The 21,772-nt window shown below is 38.2% G+C and overlaps 1 protein-coding gene across 1 annotated transcript in view; it reads left to right on the top strand.

Moving 5' to 3' along the window:
- The window catches only part of TTC29 (tetratricopeptide repeat domain 29), a 181,536-nt gene that overhangs the window by 105,962 nt on the left and 53,802 nt on the right, over nucleotides 1-21,772 (top strand). The window contains exons 5-6 of the mRNA XM_003417526.3: nucleotides 1,186-1,398; nucleotides 5,847-5,932. Of these exons, the coding sequence (XP_003417574.1) occupies nucleotides 1,186-1,398; nucleotides 5,847-5,932 (299 nt within the window). The remainder of the gene's footprint in view (nucleotides 1-1,185; nucleotides 1,399-5,846; nucleotides 5,933-21,772) is intronic.

Below are 21,772 nucleotides of genomic sequence, written 5' to 3'. Positions count from 1 at the left end.
TGTCACAATAGTAAATCAAGGTCCCAGAAGCTTTACTCCATCCACATCATTAAGGTTGACTCTACTTTGAGTAGTCAGCTCTTCTCTAGTTATATTTGAAGTGCCCTCAGACCTGAGGGGCTCATCTCTGGCACCATATCAGAAAATGCTTTGCTGTTTTCATAAAGTTTTCACTGGCCACTTTTTTCAGAAGTAGATCACCAGCTCCTTCTTCCAAGTCTGTCTTAGTCTGGAAGCTCCACTGAAACCTGTCCATGGTGGGTGACCCTGCTGGTATATGAAATACAGGTAGCATAGCTTCTAGCATCACAGCAACATGCAAGCCACCACAGTGCAATAAACTGACAGACAAGTGGTGGAGAATTAGATTGCCTGGGGTTTAGTAATATAGAATATAGAACTAGATTTCCAGTCCTTTATTCTGTGATGCCTCTGGTAGACTCTAACTTCCAACCTTTCAGTTAGCTGCCAAGGATGTTAACCATTTGCATCACTCACTAAACATGCAACCCTGGGCAAAATTCCTAACTTCAGTAAACCTCAACTTTCTCTTCTGCAAAGTGGAATTACACCAGTAAACAATCTCTACTCCATAGGATTGTTTTGAAGATTAAATGAGAAATGCATGTAAAGCACATGGCACAGTGCCTGCCATGTACAATGTTAAGTAAACATTAATTAATATGATCGTTATTAATAATTATTACTGGACTTTTCATATTGTTTCTAAGCATATAGTTGTTTTTGTTGTCGGTTGCTGTTGAGTTGACTCCACCTCATGGTAACCGCATTTGTGCAGAGTAGAACTACTCCATAGAGCTTTCAAGGTTGCTACCTTTCAGAAGCAGATTGCCAGGCTTGTCTTTCAAGGCGCCTCTGGGTGGGTTCGAACCACTGACCTTTTGGCTAGTAGTCAAGAGCTTAACTGTTTGCGCAACCCAGGGACTAAACGTGTATAATCCTTGTCAATCATCTCTCTAGCAGGTGTCCATCCAAAATTAATGCTGCATCTGAGGTCAGTTAGAGATAGCTTCTTTCCCAGTTTAAACCCTCTTCAGCCTAATAATCCCTGAATGAATTCCACGGTGTTTCCCCGTTTAATAGTAAAGCATATGATGTACACAAACTTTTTGAAAATATGTTCTGGCTTGTGGTTTATATTTACGAATGGCTTTTATTCTTCAGGTCAGCTTCCTGAAGCTGCCGAACATTATGAAGCATTCCATCAACTGACGCAAGGGCGGATATGGAAGGATGAGACAGGCCGCTTTCTCAACTTGTTGGCCTGTGAGAGTCTCCTGAGGACTTACAGATTACTCTCAGACAAAATGCTGGAAAATAAAGAATACAAACAGGCCATCAAAATTCTAATAAAAGCTTCTGAAATAGCCAAAGAAGGTAGGTGGAAAAGAACACTCTCTCATTGCTTTCTTTAATGGGCAGACACTGGTTCTCCCTGGAGTGAAGTAAAGATTGTCAAGTGTTTGGGTGATTATTTCCTATGAAATGCAAAGACAAATGCCATCAATATACTTTCAAATTTCACTGTAAAACAGAGGTTTCTTAATGCTGACAACACGAAATCCATTAGATTCTTGAAAGCTTTGTCTCCAAAATTGCAGTCATCTCGGCGTAGTGATACAAAACAACGAACCCATAATGAGAAGTTTAAGGTCATTTACGAAAGTTAAGGGAAGGGGGTTGGTGATACTTTTTTTTAGGTTGTTTCTTTCTTAAATCTGAGAGACCTTCCATTTTTTGTAAAGTCCCTATTGTCAGATAACAGGAAAATCATAAGAAGCCCTGGTTGCACAATGGTTAAGTGCTCAGCTGTTAACTGAAAGGTTGGCAGTTCGAACCCACCAGTGGCTCCTTGGGAGAAAAGACCCAACCATCTTCTTCCATAATGATTTCAGCCTAGGAAACCATAAAGGGCAGTTCTACTCTGTCCTACAGGGTCACTCTGAGTCAGAATTTACTGGACAGCACACAGCAACACAACAGGGAAGTCATAATAAATATTTAATTAGGAGTAACAGGAAAATAAAAACCAAATGCCCATTCCCATCGAGTTGATTCTGACTCATAGTGACCCTCTAGGACAGAGTAGAACTGCCCCATAGGGTTTCCTAGGCTGTCATCTTTATAATCTTTATGGAAGCGGACAGGCTCAGTCTTTCTCCTGAGAAGCGACTGGTGGGTTCAAAGCACAGACCTTTCAGTTAGCAGCCAAGCGCTTAACCACTTCACCGCCAAAGCTCCTTAACAGGAAAATAGCACTCTAAGACCCTTGCCTCTCAAAGTGTGACCTTTGGGCTAGTAATGGCACATCACCAGGAAGCTTGTAAGAAAAGCAGGATCTCAGGCCCCACCCCAGACCTACTGAATCAGAATCAGCGTTTTAAGCTGATTCCCCAGGCGGTTCATATGCACATTAACCGCAGCAAAAGCGCCTTTGTGAGAGGTGATCATGTCCTTAATATTTTATATCATTTGTATATGTATAAAATATGAAGAAAAAATTTGGAGCATTTTTATAAGCTTTTCATCTGTGAAGTGCAAGGATATTTTATTATCAGATAGCAGTTTATTAATAGAGTAGCCTTTTCAGGAAAAAGAAAAAGATAGAATCTTTATATACTTAATATACTTAAAGATTGGCTTAATCTGTAATAGATGGCTTACTTGGAGTAAGCTGAACTTGTTTTAATTTACTGCTATGATTTTAATGTACTAAAAGAGTAAACATAAATATCTTATTCTTTCTGTTACTTCTTTAATAATATCAGTTGGACTACCCATAGGAAATCACCCGTATTGCAAGATGTATCCTGTTAAATGAACTGCTTTTGATGAATGGTGATCTAGTATCTCCCCAACAGGGGTAAACACTGACATAAATAGTTAGCTCCTAGGTGGATTTCAGCAACTAACTTAAGTTACATGGAATTTTAATGTAACGTAAGATATCAATTAGGAAAAGGCCTTTCATTTTAGGCTCACATTTGCTAAATTGTAAGGTAGTTCACAAAGAGCTTGGGTCTTCTCCAACAGCCCGGAGCCTGCCAGGCAGCCTCCTTTCTGCAAACATCTCTCACTTTCCAAAGGACAGACAAGGGGTACAGGGGAAAACTTAACTTCTGATGCTGTAAGAATTTTTTCTAAAAGCTTAAAAACTGATAAATACCTGGTCCCACATTTTCCGTGTAAGACAGTAAACAGGTTAAAGGATGGCACAGTTTTTCCAGAGCTCTGACAGCAGCTGAAATGCTATGGGAAACAAGACAATCCTTCTTCCTGTTTTCTCTTTCTTTGGTCAGAGAGCCCAAAGCAGGAAGCTGATGATTCGCTGGATAAGGCTTCAGGCTGCCACAGTGGTTTACATAGTATTTAACGGCTATTTTTTTTTTCATGCCCACTGTGGGAAACCCTGGTGGCATAGTGGTTAAGTGCTACGGCTGCTAACCAAAGGGTCGGCACTTTGAATCCGCCAGGTGCTCCTTGGAAACTCTATGGGACAGTTCTACTCTCTCCTATAGGGCCATTATGAGTCAGAATTGACTCGACGGCAACAGGTTTGGTTTTCTTGGTTTTCGCGCCCACTATAGGCCTGCTTCTTTGCTGGACATCTTCGTGATGCACACGTATAGCACCAACCATGCACAGCCTCATGATTCTATTCTCATCTTTTTTAAGTGTACACCTCAGTGATTTTTAGTATTTTCACAAAGTTGTTCAAACACCAACGTGAATTGCAGAACGTTTTGATCACCCCCATTAGCAGCTGCTCTCCATTGCCCCTCTTCCCAGCCTTGGCAACTACTACTCCACTTTCTGTCTGTATGGATTTGTCTATTCTGGACATTTCATTTAAATGGAATTGTATATGTGATCTTTTGAGACTGGCTTCTTTCACTCAGCATGTTTTCAAGGTGCATCCGTGTTGTAGAATGTATCAGTACTTCCTTTCTTTTCATGACCGAACAGTACTCCATTGTTTGCTAATACCACATTTTGTTTATCCATTCATCTACTGATGGACACTTTAGTTGTTTCCACCTTTTGGCTATTATAAATAATGCTACTATAAATATTTGTGTACAGATTTTTTGTGTGCACGTATGCTTTCATTTCTTTTGGGTATGAATCTAGGAGTGGAATTGCCAGGTTATATGGTAACTCTTTGTAAACTAATTGAGAAACTGCCAAACAGTTTTCTGAAGTGACTGCACCATTTTATATTCCCACCAGCAATGTATGAGGGCTTCCATTTAGTCATTTCCTTGCTGACACTTGTTCTTGTCTGTCTTTTTTATTATAGCCATCCTTTTGTTGTTGTTGGGTGCCTTCAAGTTGATTTCAACTCATAGTGAACCCAAAATCTTTCTACCTCAATCTTTCTTCCTACCAGCAGGGGTAGATTTTTCTTTCTCTCTTCCTCTTTTCTGAGCTGAGAGTACTGTATCAGCCTGAAGAGTTGCCAGTGGAACTCAGCAAGCACAAATTGCATCTAATCAACTCCTCATTATGCGAGAGGTAACTTCCCTTCAAAACCCCTTTCCTCTACCGTATCTTTGCCTTCCCTAGCCTCATCCCTAACCCCAGCACACACACACCTGTATCAGAGAAAAAGTTAGGGCCCAGTTGAATTGGAAAAGTTAGCATTCCCCAGACTGGATCACTGGCGCCATCAACTCTGCTGAAGTGAGACCCTGAGGGTATAATTCTCTGCAATTGGTGAAATAGCTAGAGGAGAAAAAAATTGCTGTTGCTGGCATTTGCCATTCTGTGTCTTGCTGTCTTCCGGTGGAGCCACTGCTCCACAAGGCGTAATTCAGTGAGTGGTGAGAGGTAGTGCAGCTTGGAGAATTGCTAGCTCCTGCTGAAATCCATCACTGTTGGAATGCAGGGTTCAGAAATCTAAGGATAGACACTTACTTTCCAAAGACCAAAAACAAGGGTGGATCTGCCAGCACATGCCTTGCCCAGGTGTTAGGCGACACTGGAAGTCAAGGACGTCCAAAAAGAGAAAAGGGATAGTATTCTTCTTTAAACTGAGAACCTTTCACAGCTCTTGTAAATAAATTGTGTATTTATAAAATGGCAAGATATATGTCTTGTTCACCTGCATGTTATGCCTTTGCACATTTTGCTTTTGAAAAAGGGAATTGGATAATTCCTAGAATAAAACACATTTCAGAAGAGTTAGACAGGCTAAGTTCTTTACAAAAAATGATGAGAAGCCTTACCAGTCATTAAAAAAGAAAAGTGTATTTGAACTTCAAAATAGGCATGGAATTTCATTACAAGAAGCCAAACTCTATCAGTTATCCTCAGCTAAACTTAAACCAATAGCTTTTAAATCCAATGTAATCAAAACATTAATTCCTTAGTTTGCTAATTTTCTGCCCCATTAGAGATTAAACTGAATTTCAGTCCATGTGTATGTGAGTATGCGTGTTTGTATATACACCCTAATAGGGTTGATACCCTTTACCAGGTGTCTCATGTATGTAGAAGCAGCCATGCTGGATCACTGTAGGTCTTAGTATGATGGACAAGTATGTATAGAAATTATATATGAATGCCAATAATGATAATACTGGACTGGGTATGTAGAGAGAAACACCTTATATTGTTAAAATATCTTACTCTAACATCTGTGATCCAGGTACATTTTATTTTCATCAGTCTTTTTACCAGTACAATTAGGTTTCAGGGATTGTTGCTAAATCTGTTCAGTGTTTTATAATAAGACTCTACTATCTTAAAAAGTAAGGATTACTTTTGTTGGGCTAAACCAATTTCCTTAACGCTATAGTAATTTCTCTACCTCTTCCCGTTAGGAAGTGACAAAAAGATGCAAGGGGAAGCTTCCTATTACTTGGGCTTAGCATACTTGGCTGCTGGAGAGCATGAAACAGCATTAACAGTAAGTTGAAGTAAACTTTTAATTATTGACATTTTTAGTTTTTATTTTATTTTATTAAGGCCAGCAGAAATGGAGTGGGTCTCATGTCAGCATACCTGCTTACAGAGACAAAGCAAAAGAGTAAGATGCTAGAAGCATTAAAAAATAGGCTTTATTGTTTATAGTCAATTATTATGAAGTGCTTTAAGATACATGAAAATTAAATATATGGAGTAATGTGACCCTCCACCCTCCCATATCATCAAGGATAAGAGGGCATAAGTTCAAATGACAACAAAAAGTAAATAGTGTAACCAGCCTGAGGTCAGACGAACTAGATGATACCTGATTACCACCACTGCCCGCTCTGACAGGGATCACAGTAGAGGGTCCTGCACAGAGAGGAGAAAAATGTAGAACAGAATTCAAATTCACAAAAAAAGACCAGACTTGCTGGTCTGAGAGAGATTGGTGGAACCCCCCAAGACCGTGGCCCCCGGACACCCTGCTAACTCAGAACTGAAGCCACTCCTGAAGTCCACCATTCAGCCAAAGATTAGACAGGCCTATAAAACAAACAATAACACACATGAGGAATGTGCTTCTTAGTTCAATCAAGTATATGAGACCAAATGGGCAACACCTGCCCAAAAGCAAAGACGAGAAGGCAGGAAGGGACAGGAAAGCTGGACAAATGGACATGGGGAACTGGGATGGAAAAGGAAAGGCGGAGAGTACTGACACATTGTGGGGATTGCAACCAACATCACCAAACAATTTCGTGTATAAATTTTTAATGAGGAACTAATTTGCTCTGTAAATTTTCACGTAAAGTACCATAAAATAAAATAGCAATGATTTTTTAAAAAGTAAATAGTGTAAAAAAAAATTACAGTAATTTTAGAATGTGACTTAGGAAAATTTGCTTAGACAAAAACGATTTCCCCACCTTCCTAACGTGGTTGTTAAACAACAGAGTACACTACGTTGATATGGCTCTTCAGTGTGTGATGGCGTGGGAAAGACAGCAGGCAGGCAGGAACCGATAGTGCCAATCCGAAAAATATCCTGCTTCATGATCGCACCAGTATCTGCCTATTTTGTGACCAGGGATTATTTCTTTACCTAAAACACAAACAGGAAAGGAAAAGACAAAAAAAAAAAAACCTGTAAAGACCCATCTTTTTTATAACATTATCATTTTATAATATTGTAAATATTATAATATGTATCCTTTTTCTTTCATTCTTCTCTTACGTTCATGTATTGAAAATCTGTCTTCCTGTACACCAGTGTTCATTGCAGCACTATTCACGATAGTCAAAAGGTGACTAGATAAACAAAATGAGGTATATACATACAATACTCAGCCGTAAAGAGAAATGAAGTCCTGATTTACGCTAGGCACTGGATGAACCTTGGAGATATTATGCTGGGTGCAATAAGTTATGTGTTATATCCCACTTCCGTGATCTATCTAGAATAGGCAAGTGCAGAGAGACCAAGGGTATTAGTGGTTACCAGGTGCAGACAGGGAGTGGGAAAGCGAGTCTCATTGAATAGGGGACACTTAAACTCTGTTAAGGGTGACGGAAAAATTTGGAAACAAAGAGTGGTAATGGTTGCACAACTTGTTGAAAGTAATTAATGTCACTCAATTGTACATGTAGAATTTTTTGGAATGGAAAATGTGTTGTTATATATATATATTTACCATAAAAAAGGGGGGGTTAAAGGGAACAGTTTGGGTTTAACTAATACCCTAAAGATTGGCAATTCAAACCCAGCCCAGTGGCACCATGGAAGAAAGCCCTGAGAGTTTTCTTCCATGAAGATTACAGCCAAGAAAACCCTTTGAAGTAGTTCCACTCTGTAATACAGGGGCTCACCATGAGTCAGACTTGACTTGATGGCAATGGGTTAAAAAAATGTATCATTCTATTTCATTTCACATCCATCCCTTATAATAATCCTACTTGATATACAGCACTGGCTGATATTCAGCTTTGAGGATCTGTTATTTGTTTTGTTTTTTTTTTTAAATACACATGCTAAACAGGATTCCTGTACTTGGGCTAGATATTTTTTCTCACGCACCCTTGAAAATGGCCATCCTAGGAAACTTCGATGTTCTTAGATGACCCTGCAGCCTTTATGTATTTTAGTGAATGATATTCATTCAGTGAAGTTCCTTTCCAGGTACTTTGGGGAACACAGAGCTCGTGCATCGAGGAGCTAATGTAATGGGTGCGACTGACTTGTCAACAATTAACTGTAATTCAAAGCGGGATGAACTGGGGGTTCTCTGAGTGCAGAGGTTGGTTGCAAGCATTTGGCAAAAATAAAGCCAACAATACAAAAGGCTTTATGATAAAAATATATATCTTCCTTGCCCCCGTTCCCAGGCTCACAGTTAGAAGTTTCTGGTTTATCGTCATAAAATTACCTACACATACATAGCATATATGTGCATATAAATATGTGTCCTTTTTGTTCCTTACAGAATAGTAGCATTTTATACACACTGTTCAGTACCTTGCGTTTTTCCTAACTCTGTTTCGTGGAATTTCTTCCACATTAATGTACGTAGATTTGCCTGATTTCGAAAGGGCTGGATGGTATCGCAGCATATGGCTGTGCCACAAATGATTTAACCTTCCCCTATTGGCGGGTGTGTAGGTTCTTCCCAACATTTTTCATTGCAAAGGATGTAGCCGTGAATATCTTTGCAGAAACATGAGAGATTATCTATAGAATAAATTCCTGGAGGTAGAAACGCTGAGTCAGAGGGAAGGTGGGTTTACGTTTTTATTTTTATTTCCAAATTTCCCTTCAAAGAAGTTTCATCAGTTTACATGCCCACAACAATGAATAAACCTTTCTGCTTCCCCAAGAAGTTTTTGTGTCTCTAAGGAATATAGGCATAATACTTTAGGCCCTTGTTTTTTAACCTTGTTTATGAATTTTTTTTCATGCTGAACTTTTAAATATGTGTGTGGGCAGATTTTTCAGTCTTCTCTTGCATGACTTCTGGTCATGCTTAGAAAGGTCATCCTCATTCCAAGATTTTTTTTTTTTTTTGATTGTCTTATAGAGGGTCAGAGGGTCTTGAATGCTCTTGGGGGGAGTATGAAGCTCATTTTTTAGTTAGTGGGAGAATTTTTGATGGTCTTTGATGAGACTAGTGACATGATCTCATCAATTTATTCACAGCTATTTATTGAGCACCCTTTATATGACAGGTGTCATGCCAGGCACTGAATCTGACCTGTAATTTTGGAAGATAAGTCTAGTAGTATAGTATAACTCTACTAATGAATAGATTGAAGAAGCAATATTTGGCAGCTTTCAGGAAATTACTGAAATTGGTTTTCTAGAAGTAAGGAAGCCATCCATCAGGTGTAAGTCTCATATCTACAACCTATTAACTGTGTGACTGTGGGAAAGTCCCTTAAACTCTCTAAACCTCAATTGCCCCATCTAACAAGTGGGACTGATAACAATGCCTGATATATAGGGTATAGTGTTTCAATTATAGTGGTTGAATCCCCCAAAAGATATGCTTTCTTCCTAATCCCCAGAACCTGTGAATGTGGCCTTATTTGGAAAAGGGGTCTTTGTAGATGTAATTAAGTTGGAGATTTTGAGATGAGATCATCCTGGTTTCCAAGGAGTGGCTGGTGGATTTGAACTGCCGACCTTTTGGTTAACAGCCATAGCTCTTAACCACTGCACCACCAGGGTTCCTTTTTAAGGAGTAGGGTTAGTTAATTCTTATCATTTATTTCTCCAGTCAGGGTGTAGGCTTTGGAAAGGAGGGCGAGGCCATGTTCCAGCCCTCAGGCTCACTGCTACTCATCAAGAGTAGCCTTTGCAGTTGAGAAGAACCAGGGCAGTCCTCAGAGCTCAGCTCTTGCCAGTGGCAGAATATTGCTGCCTTCTTGGAGCAGAGCTTACCCAGAACTGAGGACTTGCAGGTGCAACACCAGAGAAGCAGCAGCCAAGCATCAGATTTGAGCCAGACCCATGGGGCAGCCTTGCAGGGCAAATGAAGGATCATTGTCAGGTCTGGATAGAAGATGCCGAAAGCCAAGTACAGAAGGCATCAGATTCATCTGTGAAACAGGAGCTGGGGGACAGGTACTAATGAATCACCAAGAAATGAGAAGCTGGGGCTGGGGTGTTGCTGGGGTGGAGGATGGACACTGGGCAGTTTTATATAATGTAGGGGATAGAGGTCTTCCAGCTCAGGCTGATTTTAGAGGGCAATCTGGGTTTGCTGTTGCACTGAATTATTTCAGATTTGAAGACAATACTTTTTTCATTCTCCCAAGTATCTTATTTTAACCACTGTTCCTTTTTTCCTCTCAGAGATAAAAGGTCATTCTTCAGCCTTTCATTTGAATCCCCTTTCCCTTTTTTGTTTCCGGACCTGGCGAAGATAATCATGTTATATAAGTGATCCGTTACCTATTTGCAAATTGCAGCATGTCTTTCTATCTGTACTCTCTCTTCATCTGGCCACAGTGCTTCCAGCCTACAAGCTACCTACTAGAAATCTGTTAACAGGATTGGTTGCTCCTCACACAGCAAATATATTGTAAAAAAAAGATTATACAATTGATTAGTAAGTAGGACAGATTCTCTGATTGATTGATTAGGCTAATCACAAAGTAAAAAATTGAATATGTAAAAATTTTTTTTTTCTTTTGCCTTCCTCTTCCATCTGTGACAGTGTGGCTGTGAAGAGGGTTAAGAACACACAGAAATCAAAAGCTTTGCCATGTCAGAGCCAGGGCAAGAAGGCGTGTGGTTCAATTTAATATTTTTCTTCCTTTTTCATATCCCATCTAACTTTAATTCTTGTCATTAATTCTATACACTGTTTTACTCCCCCACTTGTATTTTAATTTTATAATTTGGAATATATTCACATTTTCAGGATCTCCCTCTGGATTCAACCTCTGCTCACAAGTTTGGCCCTTCCAACCTTGTTCATGGTTTAAAGATTTTTCCTTTTTTTTTAAAGATACTCAGCTTAGATAAATCTGTCACAAGCACATATTTCTAGTTAATAGTTTCTATGATCAGAAACAGAAGGAATTCAAAAATTTTGCTAATGGACCTTAACTTAAAGGCTTTAATGCATTTACAGTACTAATAAATTATTAACACATAGAATAGAAGAATACACTGACAAGCATATGAATAAAAGTTTGGCGACCTTGTCCTTACTGGCAGGGAGTTATTTACTAAATAACAGAATAGAGCTGAACTAAAAACAAATAATGGGTTTATTTAGGGCTGAAATGTCCCTAGTGAGGGAAGGGCAGGGTTGAAGAAAGGACAGTTACACTAATAAACCTGTGCCCGAGGTCGCGGAGACCCTGACATTTAAAGAGCAGGAAGCTACCTGCGTATGCAGGTGCTGAGAAAAAGAAACGGTAATTTCCTCTGGCCATCAATTTAGACCTGTAAATATCCCATGCAGAGTCAATTCCAAATTTTAGAAGGTAAATGTGTCTTATGAGGTTCTAAGATTTGAAAATCACATTTAAGGCTCTGGTAAATTGTGCCAGCTTCCACAATCCAGTACTCCAGCCATGAAGTTATTTAAAGAAAAAGGAAAGGCCTTCCTTAGCACTTTGTTTTATGCATGAATTTTCTTCCTCCCTAAATACTCCATCCCACTTTATAATTTTAGGGACACCAACTGTATTCAGAATATTCAGTGAACTATTTGCTTCCTATTATTTAGCAATAATATATCCTATTAGGAATTAGACTAGGAAAGCAAAATTAATCCGATCAATGCTTCAGTTGCCTTTATAGGACAGAATTCATCACACGCACTATTATTTAGTTATCCCATATGCAAATAAGTAGCTTATCTATGTTTGCATACATGCTAGCATTTTTATAATAAGAAAAAAAATTTTTTAATAGTTTAGAATTATTCTAACATTGGTGTTAGTTTGTATACATGGTTCACCTAAATCTCTAGCCCCATCAGTAGCATCCCATAGAAAAATGCAAATAAATAAAGGTATCAGAAAAAAAAAATAGTTTTACTGATATTCTAGCAACTCATGGTTTGTTGATAAAAATCCATTAACAATGGAGAACACATTTCATATCTGTAAAATGATATATTCTTAGGGTTTCAATAGATATAAGCAAAGATAAAGCCATAATATATCAGAAGTCATTTCCAACAAAGAATGATTGATTTAATTTGTCATGTTTAGTTGACAGAAAGTTTTGGGGGAGGTGATTTTTGCAATTGTTCCTATTTAGTTCCTTTTTCTATTTAGATTTTTTGCCTTCTCCCTTAAAAGTCATCCAATCCCTTATTGAACGGGGATCTTAAATAATAAGCCGCCTGGCAGACTCTACATTAACATATGTAAACCCTTTTGGCCACTTTTATGAGTGAAGACACTTTTTTTAACTACCGCTGAAACCAATATGCATGCTATAATTTATTTTACTTTGTCGTTGAGAATACACACACAGCAGAACGGCCACCAGTTCACCCACCTCTGTATGTGCAATTCAGTTACACTGACGACAGTCTTCTAGTTGTGCAGCCGTTTTTATGCTCCTTTTCCAAGTTGTTCCTTGAACTACGTGAACATAAACTCACTGCCCCCTAAGTTGCCTACCTAATCTTTGGAGTTGCTCTGTCAGTTTGATTCCATACAGATAGATAGATCTTAAAAAAGCACGATGCTCAAGGCAGACATTCTTTACTAGTTAACCTCAACGATAGTTTGGTTTTAAGAAGACTTCAGAGATATTTTTGGTTTAAAGTAAAACCTATCTTAATGTCACTCCCTAACCCGTTTCCTCCTGTACTGAACTCACGTGTGGTCTTATGACTCCTCTCCCTTCCCTCTCTCCTTCTGCCTCCTTTTTTGCTCTCAGGTCAGTAAATCTTGGCTCCTTTCAGTGTGAAGTCCTTAGAAGCCCATCTCTGCTTCTTACATCCTCACCCCAAAATTTATATATATATATATATATATATATATATATATATATATATATATATATACACATACATACAATACACACACACATAAACCCTGGTGGCGTAGTATTTAAGTGTTGCGGCTGCAAACCAAGAGGTCAGCAGTTTGAATCTGCCAGGCGCTCCTTGGAAACTCTATGGGGCAGTTCTACTCTGTCCTATAGGGCTGCTATGAGTCTGAATCGACTCTACGGCAGTGAGGTTTTCTTTGTATATATATATATATATATATATATACACACACACCTGATCTGCATAATAAAACTCAGTTGAGGTGGGCTTGTCCCAGGGAGGAAGGAAGAATTACCACTTAGCCATGCCAGAATTAGTAGGCTGGGAAAGAAAAAAGAAGCAAATACCCTTGCACTAATCATTTTTGCATCTCTTACACTGTTACGTGACAGATTCTTGAAACTGCATGTCAGAAGAAAGGAAAAAAATGTAAAGAAAAATAATACAAGGAAGGAGGGAAAAGTAAAGAAGCTAAGGGAAAGGAGGGGTCAAAAGAGGGTATCTGAGACTCGATTTTCCTTTAGGTCCTTCATGAATTATTTAAAGTGCCTTAACTCTAGAAAGTTTTGTATGTTTGTAGTATATGATGGTTTGATAAATCTTTCTAATGGGCCACACCTACTAACAAAGGTGGTCCGATCAATTTGTCTCTGAGAGCAATTACATCTTTCTATCTGCATTTTCACCGTTCTCTGTCATCTTTTGGCTCCGTTTTGCTGACTATGGGAAGAGAGTTTGGATCCAGTTTAATATTGTATGATATTTAGTTAGAGTTGCCTGAAATGGATGCAGATGCTTACATCTGCTACAAACATTTGGCTATTATTAGTTGGTGTGAAGTAAGGGTAGTAAATACCACCATTTTTCAGATGCCAAACCCTCAACATGCTTTTTAAAGAGTATATCCATCAACTCTGGAGTAAGAAGACCGTGAACTAGTGAAGTGGATGGGCTTTAAAATCTGGCTGACCGTTACCAAACCTCAGCTTTGCCACATCCTCCTCACGTGACACCGGGCAAGTAACTTACCTTTCTGAGCCTTAGTTTCTTCATCTGTAAAATGGGGATAATACCTCCCAACTCAGCACAGCTTTATGAGAATTAAGTAAGAAAATGAGCATAAAGTATGTAGCGTAGGTTCTAACTTGTAGAAAACCATATTACATCATCTTATCATACATACATCTATATATATATACATATATATAATCAGTTTTCTTCCAAAGAGCTATAGATGGTCATATATCTACAAAATACAGTTATTTGGTTCAGCTCTAGACCCAAGGTATTCCCAAACCAGTAGTTAGCAAGGTGAAAATGTTATACGTAGGTGAAATATTCCACATAATCAAAAGGGTTTGAAGTTGGAGTTTATTTCGGCTCATAAATTATAAAGTGCATTTTTACTGTACTTAATATAGTTCGAATGATATATAGCATCAAGCAGTCAAATACTTGAAATGACAGTTGGTTTTGATGTGCAATCTTTATGTCAGAGGTAATTATGGCATAGAAAGAGCACGTGAGATTTGGAGCTAGAAGACATGGATTGTAGTCCTGTCTGCCATGTACTAGAGCCCCGGTGGTGCAGGGGTTAAGAGCTTGGCTGCTAACCAAATGGTTGGCAGCTCAAATCCACTAGCCTCACCCTGGAAACCATATGGGGCAGTTCTACTCTGTCCTGTAGGGTTGCTGTGAGTCAGACTCAACTCAACAGCAACGAGTTTTTGTTTTTTTTTTTTTTTTGTGCCACTTACTAACTTACAGTTAACCTCTTGGTATCTGTTTCATTTGTAAAATAAGAACAATGTCACCTTCACTCTGTCTTTGTAAAGTTCAAGTAAAAAAAAGTATGTTTACTCTTTAAACTATAAATAGTTTTCAAAGCTAAAATACTATTATTACTACATGCTATGATTGTGTGTGTATGATACGGTTGGAACTTTGGTGGCGTAGTGGTTAAGAGCTCAGCTGCTAACCAAATGGTTGGCAGTTTGAATCCACCAGTCGCTCCTTGGAAACCCTATGGGGCAGTTCTACTCTGTCCTGTAGGGTCGCTATGAGTCAGAATCAACTCAACAGCAATGGGTTTCATTTGGTTTTTTGTTATAATATAGCTAGCGCTGGATAATGATAGCAATGATACTACAATGGGAAACATTTATTGTCTATTCAAAGTGCCTTCTTTGTATGCATTTTCTTAACTTTAATTTACTAAATTTATTATGTATAAGTTATAGTGTGCTTAAATTTATCTTTGTATTGGCACATTTTTATAATGAAAATATGATAGCCCAACCTTTTATGGAAGATATTCCTGAGACTTTATTACTAATTTATTAATGATTTCTCCTTCTGGAAAAAATACACCAGTTATAAAAAAAAAAATGAATTTGAGTCATCTCTTTATTTAAAAATCAGAGCTATTCACATTCACCTCCCATTAAGTAGAAGTTGTCTTTACTTTCCAATTAGAAATCATTACTTAAAATTTACCCTTCTGTTCTTGGTTTAATGGACTCAGTATCCGAGGGGAGCTGAGATGCTGGCAGAGATGAAATCATGGCCTCCCTCTCCCAGAAGACCACTGGTTATCATTATACATAACATGCAGACAATCCTGCTTGCAGCCAGTTTGCCTCCTGGTCGTGTGTAGTTCATCACCAGCTTCTGAAGCATGCTAAAGAGGTCTCACCACTCAGCTTGAGACGATTCAGGTGTAAGCTCAGGGGTCTCAGCAGTCATTTTCCTGCTTTACATCCGAGTTTTCATTCGCTTTATCCTTTTGTCCCATGGCCCACCTCGGGCAATCTCCTTCTCAGGGAATCTAAAAGGAACAGCTGTTAAAAATTCCACTTCCCCAATTGTTGCCGCTCAGACCTTTTTCTGTTTAACACCACACCACCACCCCCCCACACACACCCACCAGAACAACACAAATAGCGCTTACTTCCTCTTCACTCAGTAAAAAAAAAAAAAAAAAAAAACTTCACTCAGTACACTTTGCTAAATAGGGAACTGTTAAAAATATCCATTATCTGACAAGCAACAGAAAAAGGTGATGGTTAAAAAAAAAAAAAAAAAAAACACTGTGTAAAAAGAAAATGCTCGTACTTCCTAATGAAAAAAAAATTATTTATTTCCAAAATTATTAAGCAATACTTTAAGGCATAGCATAAACATATTTCTCTTTAAACATATCTGGTCTTCAATACTCTTTTGAGGAGTTAACGTTACTTGGAAAACAGCGTTTTAAATTGCTCACAAAAAAAATGTGTTATAATAATTTGGGGAGTATGAGAAACCAAACATTTTACTCGTAATTTTACTACAGTTGCCTTTGTATTTGGAGACCTTTATAAACATGAAAATAGATAGCTTTACGGTGATCATTTCATGTAAATTTCTGTAGCCAAGACTGCAGAATAGAATCTTAGTAAATTGAATTTTTTTTTAATTTCCTCATTAATGGGGAAATTAACTGTCTTTAAACCTTTTTTTCCATTTAATTTTTTAAAATCTCTCTAGTGATTTTTTCCTTGCAGTGTTAAAGCTTAGGAAAACACCATATGTATTTTTTCTTTTTAAATGACAAACACGTTACAGTATTTGTCATATACATTGTAGTATATACATGATACCATTTGTCATGTAAATTATAGTATTTGTCATATAAGTGACAAAAGCATGCAAGAAAAATCAGAAAGCTCAAGAAAAAATGAAAATCTTTTCTGAAACAGGAAATGACAAAAAAAATTGCAATTCATAGAGACATTCATGGAACTGGAGAGAACTTTTCTGTCAGGAAAGAAAGTTCACAGCCTAAATTAATATATACATTAATTTTCTAGTAATCAAACTTATTTATGTTTTTTAAATGTGAAAGCTAATTTTTGCTTCCCTTGGGATCTAGAATACTACATCAACCAAAACTTCACAGTTATTTTACTTATTCATTAAAAAAAAGAAAAAAAGCATCGCTACAATAGCTCTTTACAAAGCTGTTGAAATTTTTGTTTCAGTCAGTTGTTCATATTTTAAGAACCAGTGCAAAAATTTCTGGTGTTCATTTTGAGAGAAAATGAAGAGAGGGATAACGATTTTTGTTTGGTTCATCCTAAAGGGGATGAATTTCGAGAATCTGAAAATTAACGACTCTAATCATCCCTACAGAATAGTGACATATGGAACATAATGTATGTATACTCCTTAAAGTTCAAGGCCTAGCATATGAAAATGTTCTCTGGAGCAATAAAGCAACCTGCATAGTTCATCACAAGACTAATTGTATGACAGACCTAGAGGCAATGGCACAGCTGTTAGCACGCGGTGATCTAGTAGCCGCCAAAGAAGAAGAGGCATCACACCTGGAAGAGCCCAGAGATGGTTATCGAATTAGTTGTGTTAAATAGGAATGTGTGCAGCTCATACTTCATCATTTTAAGTTTAGACAAGCTACATATTTTCCCTCTAAGACACAAAAGGGGTAACTTCTGAAAGAAAATCTATTTCAACATCATAAAATGTAACCAAAATATTCTCAGATGTATCTGTAATGTAGGGAATTACTTCATCTTCAATTAACAGCTAGATTGCCTTTAGAGCTTACTCAGTATAATTAATTCCCAATAAAAATATCAGAGTTTGAAATACTAGCATTCATACTATATTCCTAATAGTCAATCCATATATTTGCAAAAAAGCTCTTACCCAAAAATTTCAACTTTCTCCCTTACTAAAACATGTAAAAGTTTCATTAGTAACTAATAAAATAGACTCTTACTAGGATTAGTTAAAAGCAAATCTCTATTTTTTTCCCCATGGATGTCCTCTGTTGACCCTCTGATGATGGCCAGGGATGGGTAGATGAAGAGAAGGAGAGTAATGAAGATACGCTCCAACCCACAAAATGACTTCAGTTGCTGAATAATGAAGAGTAGATTATATAGGTTACATGTGCAACAGCTTCCTTTGGGGAAGCATTTCAAGGGAAGAGTTCAATATTCTTTTCCATAAAATCATGACTCGGAGGCAAAGGATTAGAAAGTCAAATAGTATCCTATGTTGGCGAGGGTGTGAAACAGCAGAAACGGTGGGTTAGGAATGTAAGCTTGTATGGATGTTCTGAGAGGGTGAGGATTCAGTGTGTGATTACCCTATGGTACACCAGCCCACTTCTGGGTGTATCTGCCATCCTCCTGACATATTACAATGACAACCTGTGGAGAAGATGTTGAAGAAGAGCAGTTAGGGAGAATAAAGGAGAAAAATCTCATTTAAGACAATTGAGGTTGTAGGCACACACTGATGATAGAAGTGTGTCCAGCTCTAAAGAGCGTGGTTAACTTGATTCTAAGTACTAGAGTTTCAATATAAATGCCATAACATAAAATAGCATAATTACAAAATATTCTTATTTCAGTCTGAATGTATCTCGTGGTTCTGACTCAAATACATATTTTCAGATATTTTTACAAAGTTTACAAGTCATTCTTCATCTGTTTATAAAAGCATTGTAGGTGAACATTTTTGCAGTATTAAACTAACATCCTTGATATCTTGGTTTGGGTTTCCCCAGAGGCGGACTTTGAGAAATGGATTTGAGTGCACGTGGTTTATTTGGGAGGAGTCCTACCAGCAGGGGAGTCAGACAAGGGAAGGAAGTTGACAGAGTGTGTATACAAAGCCCGTTTACCACTGTGGGCAAATGGAGCTCAGTTCCCGCAGGAAAACTAGAGGAAACAGTGGAGAAACACTTGTTATCTAAGTGGAGGGGCGAGGAAGCTGGGGTATTTATCCACCAATATCCAGCTGTCATAGTTGAGAGCTGCTTCCAGAGACATTAATTCTCTGTCAAGTTCAGCTTACCTGGGCTCAGGTGGAACATGAACCCAAGGCCAAATGGCCCTCAAGTAAGAAGTCACAGGTGCTGTAGAGTTTATGGGAGGGGCACTGACACAGTCCGCTACGCTTGTACAAATGACATGACCTCTCAGCTTCCTTTTCTTTACCTCTTAAAATGGGATGATACCTTTTCTGGGAGGATTAATCTAAATAAAGAAGTAACGTGCCTGGCACTTAGTAAGCGCCTGATAAATGGTAGTTTTGTTTTAAAAAGGTTTATAATTTTGCATATCCTTTGACTCAGGAATTAACCATTTCGGAATTTATCTGAAGGAAATAATTATTAATGTATATAAAGAATTAGCTATAATATTATTTGTATAATAATTATTAATACATATAGACAGCACTGGGTGGGTATAGACATTTAGCTATAACCCTTATATATAACATTATAGGGATTATTGATAATGGTGAAAATTCTCAAAACAAAGTAAATATGCAACAATAGCAAATTGATTAAATCATTATTGAATATCCTGTGATGAAAGACAATGCTGCCAACAAAAATAGAAATAAAATAAGTAAATGTTTAATGACAGTGAATCTATTATCAATGCATTAAGGAAAAAGCAGGCTACAAAATAGAATGCACATTATGACCCTGTTTTTTGTAAATAAGGATTTATTTCATGTATATATAGAATCACACACACACACACACACACACACACATAGATGACAAAACTGGAAATACCAAATTGTTTTCAGTGGTATTCTATGGAAGTTGGAATAATGAATAACTTTAATTTTCTATTTTTTGTGGGGGAGGTTGGTATTCCCAAAATTTTCTACAATTAACATATACTGGTTTGGTAATAAGAAAATTAAAAAAAAAACTATTTAAAAAGCAGTGTGATTTCTTTCCATTACATTAATTAAAATGTAAAGGTTTTAATAAATGTTTTCAGTAAGTTTTATATAGCCTATTCCTAGTAAAAGCCTTCAGCATAGGACCAATCATAAAGCCATTGCCATGCAGTTGATTCCAACTCATAGCTACCCTATAGGACAGAGTAGAACTGCCCCATAGAATTTCCAAGGAACTCCTGGTGGATTCAAACTGCCAACCTTTTGGTTAGCAGCCATGACACTTAACCACTGCACCACCAGGGTTTCCAGATAGGATTGATGATAGTAGTTAGTCATTTCAACTGTTCATCTCAACTCAAAAACTTAAAGAAAATTATTTGTAAATGATTAAGAAGTAATAAAAGACATTTAAAGATGGCCTCATAAAGTGAAAAGATAACCATATAAACTATAAAGCGAAAAAACAGGGAGAAAAATACAGCCCCTGTAGCCCTTGGTATTTTGAGTAATTTTGGCAAAAGTCCGTAAGAACAAAAATAGCACTAACTATGTTGGTAATGGAGCCCTAGCAGTGCAGTGGTTAAGAGCTGGCAGCTAACCAAAAGGTCGGCACATAAAATCCACCAGCTGCTCCTTGGAATCCCTATGAGGCCGTTCTACTCTGTCCTGTAGGGTCGCTGTGAGTCAGAATCAACTTGACGCCAGTGGGTTTGGTTTTGGTACGTTGGTAATGGGCTGTTATTTATTTAACTTCAGTTTGGCGCACATTGTTACATAATAGTTCTAGGCAGTTTCTTTATACTGAACTAGTAGGGGAAATAGACATGTCTAACACATAATTAGCAGCCCTGGTGGCGCAGTGGTTAAGCACTAGGCTACTAACAGACGGATGGATGGTTTGAACCCATCAGTCACTGTGCAAGAGAACGACGTGGCAGTCTGCTTCTGTAAAGATTTACAACCTTGGAAACCCTATGGAGCAGTTCTCCTCTGTGCCCTAGGGTTGCTGTGTGTCAAAATCCAGTCTATGGTATCAGATTTGGTTTTTAGAACACATAATTTGGGAGTCCCTGGGTAGTACCAATGATTAACACGCTTTGCTAACCAAAAGGTTGGAAGTTCAAGTCTACCCAGAAGCTTCTGGAAAGAGAGTTCTGACGATCTACTTCTGAAAAACCAGCCGTTGAAAACCCTGCGTAGCACAGGTCTATCCTCATACACATGGGGTTGCGGTGAGTCAGAGTCAACGGCAACGGGTACAGGTTTAACATACAATTCAACCTGCTGAGTGCAATACAATGTAGTAGGGCCCAGGAGCTAGAGAGACCACAGGGAAGTTTCCTTTTACTTGGAGACTGGGGTGAAGGCTTCCCAAAGGGATGACATTTGAGTTAAATGGTAGCTTTCCCCTCAGAGGAGAGGCAAGCAGCATGAGGAGAGGCCTGAGAGGGCAGAATAAGCATTCCAGCCACCATGGAGTGTGACTGTCAGGTCAGCAGGGGAGTGGGAAAAGGTCCTTTGCAGGACAGCCTGGAAAGATAGGATGGTGGAGTCAGATCTTCAAGAACCTTGCTCAGGGGTAAGCAGGCTTTAAGTAGGGCGGTCACTTGTTTTAGCAGTTCCTGGGTGGTGCAGACAGTTAACACAGTTAGCTGCTAACTGAAAGGTGGAGATGTAAGTCCACCCAGAAAAAAAAAAGAGGCACCTCAAAAGAAAGGCCATGCAATATACTTCTGGAAAATCAGCCACTGAAAACCCTGTGGAGCACAGTTCTGCTCTGAAACACATGGGGTCACCATGAGTCTGAACTGACAGTAACTGGAACTTGCTTTAGAAAGACAGGCCTGGCTGCTGTGTGGAAGAAAAATTGAAGCAAGAAAGACTGGGGGAGAAAAACCAATTAGAGGGCTCTAGTTCAGATGAGAAATGATAAGCCCCTGAACACAGGCAGTGATGGTGTAGCTCGTAATAGACAGATTTGAGAGACATTTTAAAATTTTTTTTAATTTGTTGAGTATACGTAAATAATTAGAGACAGGGTAGAGGCAAAGATGAGTGAAGTTTTTTTTGTTTTGTTTTGTTTTTATTTGGGCAACACAAAG

Source organism: Loxodonta africana, chromosome 13 (assembly GCF_030014295.1).
Source record: "Loxodonta africana isolate mLoxAfr1 chromosome 13, mLoxAfr1.hap2, whole genome shotgun sequence".
Taxonomy (NCBI): domain Eukaryota; kingdom Metazoa; phylum Chordata; class Mammalia; order Proboscidea; family Elephantidae; genus Loxodonta; species Loxodonta africana.
The sequence above is the reverse complement of the archived record's forward strand: the minus strand, read 5'-3'. Positions and strand labels throughout refer to the sequence as shown.